Source organism: Polistes canadensis, unplaced genomic scaffold, assembly GCF_001313835.1.
Source record: "Polistes canadensis isolate GaletaPanama2010 unplaced genomic scaffold, ASM131383v1 scaffold_257, whole genome shotgun sequence".
Lineage (NCBI taxonomy): Eukaryota > Metazoa > Arthropoda > Insecta > Hymenoptera > Vespidae > Polistes > Polistes canadensis.
In genome coordinates this window covers 82,795-91,524 of record NW_014569804.1, presented here as the reverse complement: position 1 = coordinate 91,524, position 8,730 = coordinate 82,795, and the positions used below count along the sequence as shown (strand labels likewise).

General features: G+C 29.9%; 1 protein-coding gene across 3 annotated transcripts in view; it reads right to left on the bottom strand.

The window, feature by feature from the left end:
- Positions 1-70: 70 nt before the first annotated feature.
- Positions 71-8,730, bottom strand: part of LOC106790724 (nesprin-1) — a 47,755-nt gene continuing 39,095 nt past the window's right edge. For all 3 annotated transcript variants that reach the window (XM_014755830.1, XM_014755832.1, XM_014755833.1), the window contains 5 exons: positions 3,892-4,702; positions 3,540-3,698; positions 2,808-3,170; positions 2,540-2,650; positions 71-302 (listed from right to left, as the gene is read on the bottom strand). In XM_014755830.1, coding sequence (XP_014611316.1) covers positions 192-302; positions 2,540-2,650; positions 2,808-3,170; positions 3,540-3,698; positions 3,892-4,702 — 1,555 coding nt within the window. In that variant the 3' untranslated portion in view covers positions 71-191. The remainder of the gene's footprint in view (positions 303-2,539; positions 2,651-2,807; positions 3,171-3,539; positions 3,699-3,891; positions 4,703-8,730) is intronic.

Here is an 8,730-nt window from a genome sequence, read left to right as displayed (position 1 = left end):
TATATATATATATATACAATATATATATATAATAATAATATTTATATATATATAATATATATATATAAATAATCAATGCGAAATGACATTTTGGCCCATCGTGTTCGTAGATATAAATTTGATTTGATAATTGATAGTAATTGATGATGACGACAGGAACATATTTAAAGAACTACGAAATTAATTTATTGTCACAGATCCAAAATTTCTGTGTCGGGTGTGCCCCTTTGAACGATTAACTTCGTTCTTTCGGTAAACGATTGGATTTTATTTTGCAGAGATTTAATATTTTCACGATAAATCTATTTTCGTTATATTTAATATTGTTTAAATAATTAAACACGCGTATAACACGTCGAACGAGCGAGAGAGAGAGAGAGAGAGAGAGAGAGAGGGGGCGACAGCGAGAGGGTGAATAGGGAAAAAAAAAAATGTAATTTGAAATGCGTTATATTATCAGTTATGATTATTAATTTTGGTATTGTTAACCAAAAATTATAGTAATCGATATAAGGGGTAAGCGGAACGACGATTGTGATGAACGATCATAGAGGTGAAAGCCGAAGAAGTATAGCGTATGGGGGGATCATGATTGAAAGGATAGTAATAGGCAAAAAGGGTTTTGGCAAACAAAATAATGTAAATAAAACAGCTTGGTATATAAACAATTATAACGAAACATATATAAATATATATATATATGTATAAAAAGTAAAATAATTCCAAATTAAAATATAACACCATCATTTATATAATTTGTTTATCCTCCATATATTTTTGGAGGAAGAGGAGGTTTGTATTAGAGGTCACTTGATTTTTTTTCTTTCTTTTTATTTTCCTATTTTTACTTGCAATTTATTCTTTATTTTTTTTTTATTATCATTATTTTTAGTTTTAATTTCTTTTTTTTTTAATAAATCATATTATATTTTTTTTCGCATGAGAGATATTTGTTCGTTTCCAAAAAAAAAAGAAAATAAAAAACGTTCATATCAGATTTTTAGCAGCAATAATTTGCTACGTAATTACACGTTTAAAGCTATTTTGGCAAAATAGAAATATAACGTTTTTGAGCATATAATTCGCGTGAATATATATATATGTGTGTGTAAGTGTGGTATAAACGAATATATATATGTGTGTGTGCGGTCTACAAGTCCTTTAAAAATAATCCCCGTTTACACAGAAATACGAAATGATTTGTTCGCATCTTAATTTGTGATTTATTTTTCTACCTAGAGTGCTTATATAGTGTGACAGTTATACAAACACACGAGAACACGCGTGCATATTTTGTGAAACATAAAAAAACAATCGCCTAAACGCATAGCGATGTATTGTATTACGTACACACGTGAGATAGAGAAGTACAGAAGTAAATTATTAAAACCAAAAATAACACAAAGCAAACAAAATCAAGTAACTCCCTTTTTTCTAATAATATATAGTTAACATATATACATATATATATATATATATAAATTGATAAATAAATAAATATATATATGTATATATTTATGGAGGTAGGAAACTTAAATAACTAACATAAGACATATTTGAGAAACATAATGAGATAATAATTAATAATAATAATAATAATAATATTAATAATAGTAATAATAATAATCATAAATAATGATTTGTGTTGCAGAATGTATAAAAAAAAAATCAGGACAAGAAAAAGAGTACGATTGCATTGTGATACCAACCCAGAATCATAATAAGCGATGATTTACCACTATGATAGATTTTCAAGGCAATTATGATGATTTTTAGCGATGAAAGGAAATGAAAAAAAAATAGAAAAGGGTGAAAGGGCAGTACATATTTCGTCTACTATTATAAATTGTAGGATTGGAAAGTAAAAGGTGGTAAAAAGGAGCCATTTTAAAAGTGGAAATAATATATAATTAATTTTGTTATTATAAGAAAAATTTCATTATTACAATTAATAATTATAGTAATTAAATTGTAATAATGATTATAATTTAATTGCCAATATATAACACGAAGATTTACGATAATTTTCGTCAAATTGTTTCCACTTTTATCGTGGCCACTGTTAATAAAAAAGAAAATTACTTTTTTATTAACATATATATAAAATGATTGCATAATTCGTTTAAAACAAATAATATTGCGTTTGGTTAAATCGTTGCTCGATCGACGGTTAGTTGGTAATAATTACGAGTTAAAAAAAATGTTATTTTCAACGGATATGGAAAGTAAACGTGTTAAATCTATAATCCGGGTATACAAGTGATTTCAATAAATGGTTGTTGAGAAAAAGGGTAGTTGGGGAGGATGGGTGATGGATAATATATGATGATGTTGTATTCGAGCACAAATAAAACGAGAATAAATTTTCGGTAACCGATTTTTTTTGGTTTCCCCCTTCATCATAGATGGTGGTATCGAGCGTACGATAAAAAAATAATTGCCTGCTACAATACTTCAGCGGTATTTGTGCGTGATAGTGAAAAAAAAAAATAAAAAAAAATATGAAAAAATTAAAACGTGTGATCTGTTTGAAACGTACCTGTTGTTCTTGAATAGCTTTTTCCCTGTTGTTAGGTAAATACGTCGGGCTTAATACTGTCCTAAGTTGCTGTTCCACTTGAACAACCTTTTGACGTAATTTTTGTATTTCCTGTAATGAAAGAAAAGAGAAAGAAAAAAAAAAGAAAAAAAAAGAAAGAAATAACATAAGATAATAACGGCCGCGTTTCATATTTGACAAGAAAAAAAAAAAAGAGAAAATCTCTGTTTTAATGATTTATATAAATGACCTGGCATTATTTTCTAACCTGTTGATATTGATCGATCTGATCCAAACATAGTTCCAATGATGCAGTCTCTTCCGTTACGGTTTTATAAAGGACGTCTAATTCCGATAACAATTCTTCGGCAATTTCGGATATCTTTTTGTCGCCACCTATACCGGATCTAAAATGTACACGCAATTTTTCTATCGACATTTTAATTTTGGTCTTTTGTATCGTAACGTCGCTCAACATTTTTTCCCTAATTGCGTGCTGATCGTGCAAAGGTTTTTTCTTATTTTGGGGCGACTCGAGTATCTGTTTAGCTTTTTCCATCCAACTTTTAACCTCCTTCATCTTTCTTTCGCATTGTTCCCATTCCTCGCTAGTTTCTTGCAGCAATGCGTTCTAAAATTTAAGGTTGTTTTTGTTTTTGTTTTGATAAATCCATAAAAAAAACCCTATACAAAACTACTCAAACCCAATAATTCCTTTTGTTTTTGGAGTTATACTTCTTTTGGCGCGTTTTGGAAAGTGAAGTTAGATACGACCGAAAAATCGACACCACGAAGTTGTCGATATTTACGATGCGCGGGCAAATTGAAGTTATTTTTGAGGTTATATTCAGTTTTGGTACGCTAAAGAAGTATAACTTCTTACGTGCGTACATAAATACACGCACCAGTTTAATTTTTGTATAATACACAAATTTGTAATCGATATAATCCTAAACGTAATAATAAGAACAAATAAAATTGAAATATTAAGGAGACTAACTCTTTCCAATAGTTGACCCTCTACGTGTATCTTGGCTTCCTCAGCCTCGGTAAATTTCTCCGGTAAATCACCAGTCGTTGTTACTTGACGAATGTTGTCTAATTCTTTGGCCATGTCGCTTAGATTTTTGTTAACCTGTTTACAGCTTTTAACAGCGGTCTGTAAAACGAGACGTGAGATCACCGTTCGATTATCATAACTGACAAAATTCCTATCCCAACACGAGTGTGCATTAAGAAAGATAAAGAGAAAGAGAGAATGAAAGATATATAGACAGAGAGAGAGAAAAAGAAAGAGAGAATGAGAAAGTGAGTGAGAAAGAGAATATCTATTTCGGTCCCATCCAACGTACCGAATATTCGTGAAGCCTTTGTCTGGCCTGAATGAGGGTACTGAGTTTTAACGGTTCCGTTAGGAATTGCTTCTTTTCTTCCGTCCATGCCCTGACAGCATCGTAAAGTGTTAAAAACCTTTGCCACGCGTCTAAAGTGTCGCCAACAATTTGTCTCTTTTCGTCAAGCCAACTTTTGACTTGTCCCAATTGTTCGTTCAAATCGTTAACCGTTTTATCGATGTATTCCTTTTCGTTATCGTCTCTCGTATTATCGATGATCACACGAGCATTTCTCGTTAATCGTTCGAGTTTATCCATTACGGGTCCCAGCTCGTTTTGTATTTGTCTTAAACTTTCCCTAAGTGCAATAGGTTCAACTGACCTGTCCTGCACTTTGATCTCAGCTTGCCTTACCCATGCCTGAACTTCATCTACGTCGGTCAAATAATCCGACCTAGTGGTCCTGGCCCGTTTAAGTTCTCTCTGTTTCTCATCCATAGCTTGTGCACTAGCCTCGGCACAAAGCTCGAGAGCCGTCAAATGCTGGGACAAATCGGTTGGCACCAACTGCTGGGTAACTTGGTACCGCGCCTTAGTCTTTCCACAAAATTTCTTTGCACTATCAATCAAATCCTCCAAGTGAGATTTCAATTCCTTAACCTCGTTATCGGCTGTATCCTGATCTGCACCGAATACGTATAAATTCGTCGCTAAGTTTCGCGACTCGTTCAAACTTTTACGCAATCTTTCGATCTCGTTCTCTAGATTTTCAAGTTCCTCGAGATCTTCTTCAGCTTTCTTCGATTTCTCCCGTAATGAACCAACGAGTCTGTAACGAATATATCAAAATACGTTTCACGTGTCTAATTGTTTAATAATATCCTTTCTTATATTTTTATTAGATCGGTACGCACACGAAACTAATGATAATATCTAAACGCGTATCAATTTATTCTTGCAATATTTTTATCTAGATTGCATCAAAATAATTATACGTTTATAACTGATATTCTATATAATTCATTTCAAATGCTAGCAGATAATAAGATAAACGAACAAAAAAGATATTAATGAAAAGTTGCTGGAACGATTTTTCGGTATTAAGTTAGTTGTTGGTGTTGGTGTTCGTGGTGGTGGTGGTGGTGTTGGTGGCCTTAGAACGTCAAGTTAGCCGGAACGAGGGACAACAAATTTAGAATCGGAAATGCGTATCGTTACTACTTCGTCTTAGGCTGGCTTCATTCCCAAAGAACCAAAGACGCTGGGTGCGCGAGAGCTGAGAGGCAGCTTTGGCTAAAAGTAGATGAACTAACTATGTATGTTTAAACCACCGAAAGATATATATATATATATATATATAAAGAGAATGAGAAAAAGATAAAGAGTTTTCTCGGACCGAATCTTTTAAATGTTCCGTTCATTTCCGTGATGGTTATTAAAATTGTCAAGATAAAAATAACACTTTCTATATATAAAATAACATTTCTACACATGTGTCACGTGTTATAAATAATTATTATTCTTATATCTTTTTTAATATATCAGAGAGAGTTTATATATATGTTGTATAAATTGATTGTTATTGTCTTTTTTTTTTACATATATATATATATGTTACTGTGAAAGACCGAAATTAATCGGTGTAAGACCGAATATTTGGATTTATTCTTATACATTATAATAATTAAGACATACCACCATCAAGGGATCATGTGAATCTTGACATTATCCAATTTCAGTCTTTCTCATGGTAACATAAATATATATATATATTATTCTATTTATAATTAAGATGGAAAGAAGTAGTTTTTTTCTTTTTTTTAAATAAGAATGATATTATGTGTTTGAAAAACTTTTGAAAGATTATATCATATCCCGTAGTGCGGTCGTGAAGGTCTATTTTTTGAAAGATGTCAGAAATGCTGTAATGCTTATGCGTGTGTGCGTGCTATGACGAAGCGTATGATGATATAAAAATAGATTAGACCGGCTAAAGAAGTTTCACAAAATGACACACACACGGCCGGCCAGTGGCAGAAACGCGAAAAGAATAACACATATTACGGGATATTAATTATTATGTTTTATATAATACTCTAATATAGAATTGTATCGTTTGAATTGTTGTTATGGTTTATGTTGGGTTATATATGAAATGCAAATAAATTTTCATTTTATTTTCCCCATCATTTCAATAATACGATTAAATTCTTTCATATATATATATATATATATATGTGGAGTTTAAAACAATATTTTATTTTTTTAGCAAATTGTTATGAATCATCGACGAAACTAAAACGTTATTATACACATATCACGTATTTAAATTTACGATTCATAAAATGTCAAGCGTTTGATATTATTTAGTCGATGATTTCATCTCGTAAATATTTTTTTTCGAATTTTTCTAAGAAACGCGATCGTGATATCTTCAACGCGTCGATAAATATTTATTAAATTCATCATCTTAAACATTGAAAACATTAAATTAATTTACAATTGATTATTCTAATTGTTTTTGTCTCTCCTATTTGGTGGTAACCCTTTAAATAGGAAGAAATTAAACCACGTGGCATTTGCAGAAGGATCAAATTTCAACGTAGAATAAATAATGAAAAATGAACAATATATTCGAATCATTGAATCATTTATCTCCCCGTCCAATTAAATTTATGATAATTATAATAATAATGACAATAATATTTGATCGATTATTATGCAAATTCTATTAGAAACAAAACAAAAACGAACGTGTCCGAAAATCTAAACATTATTTCCGATTGATGATGTATAAATATATGATACACAACTATCACTCGTGTGCCACACAATATCTGCGTGAATTTGAAACAATAAAAAAAGAACCCACGTTGATATTCGCAAAGAAAAATAATATATACAATATAATATTAATAATATATATATATATATATATAAATATATCTGCAAAAATTATAACCGATTATATTATTTCATTATTTATTTGAATTAACATAAATTGTTTTATCATTCATATCTATCCCTACCTCTTTCCCACGAAATATATATTCACAATTATAAAAATATGAACCACTAGTCATTTCAATCCCACCCCCTATACTCCTTCTTATCCTTTCTTTTTTTTCCTTCTCTTTACAAAAAAAAAATATATATATATATATATGTATATATGTATATATGTATATATGTATATATATATATTTATTAATTCTTGGAGAATACTATGGCGCGGCACAATCAAGTCAAACAGCAGCGGTCGCGGTTCGGAACGTTATTAAAAGAGGTATAATGATTCTGGTTGGTACTCGTGTCGAATTTTCACCGCTTTACTTTGCCGACGACTAAAGAAACCTACGACGCATGCGATCTGACTTTAAATGCCAACTTGGCTAGCCAAGAATGAAAAACCGAACAGGAGACACAGCCACCGAATTAGTGTTTGTGTTACACGCGTGTCTGTGTATCTGTCTGTGTGTGTATGAGTGCGTGTGTGTGTCCTAAGAATAATATACGAACTAAACAAGAATAAAATGAAAGTTCATGAAAAAAGAAAATTGAGAAAGATTTTTGTTTTTTGTATAATTGTTTTCTGTTAAATAAATATTATATCCGATTTTACTATCATACATTTATGTATGTGTGTCCTAAGAATAATAGGAATTAAACGAGTATGAATAAAAAGTTGATGAAACAAATGAATTGAGAAAGAATTTCTTTTGTTTTGTATTAAATAAATATTATACCCGATTATTATTATTATTATATTGGGTATAGCAATTAATTCGGTGCCTTGATAATTATATTTATTTCACTATAATCGTTTTATCGTATTTTTGTCATTAAGAGAATTCGAATAATAAATCTATATGATATACATTATAAATATATTTTAAATTTTGTTTTTTGATAAAAAAAAAAACCGTATTAATAGATAGACACACCGTTGCTAATAATAAGAGAGAAAATATATAAATCATAAGATGAATCATATATATTCTAAAATTATATGGATAATATCGTATACCACGAAAAAGAATTAATTAATGATGTTATTGTTTATCACAAATCACATCATAACTAATAACAATTGTCGTGTATATATCTTTCTTAATATAAATATATATTTTACGTTGAGAAATTGTTGAAGTTCGAAGAACAATAACGCGTTTAAATTTTTTTTTGTATTATTGAAGATATTTAGAAGTATTTTTTGAGTTTAATTTATCGATAGGAAAATGTTTGTATACAAGACCGGCCAATGAACTGATTATCTTCCTACAAGGTTTTCGTATGATTACTTATCATACTTATCTGACTATTTCAAGTGTAACATAATAATGGTGTTGCATTCGAGAACACAATGATTTGCATTCTAAATGCATCGTTTTCAATTATAACGTTAAAATAAACGTTCCGTTTCTTCGTTGTTCCCGGTAAGTAAATTTACCATAGGCTAAAGTTTTTAATGTTGTTAAAAATATTCATTATTAATTGTTGCTTATAATCGCGAACGATTGTAACGTTTATTGTCTTTTTTTTTTTTCATTTTCATATACCTATATATATTAAATAAAGGAAAATATTTCAAATTGTTCTTTTTTCTTTCCTGAAATGAAATAATATACACGAAGATAATAAAGAAATTGTGTATATGAAAAAAAAAATACTTAAGCCAAATAATACACACACCACCACACTCTTCATGCACATGCCAAACTATGCTCCTGGACATAATTCGCGTTATTATTCGAATTTTTCTCTTGAAATTATAAATATAATTATTATTATAAAGCAATATATATATTGTATTTCTTGATCGAACGTACCTTTAAGATTTTTCAATGATTTTACCAC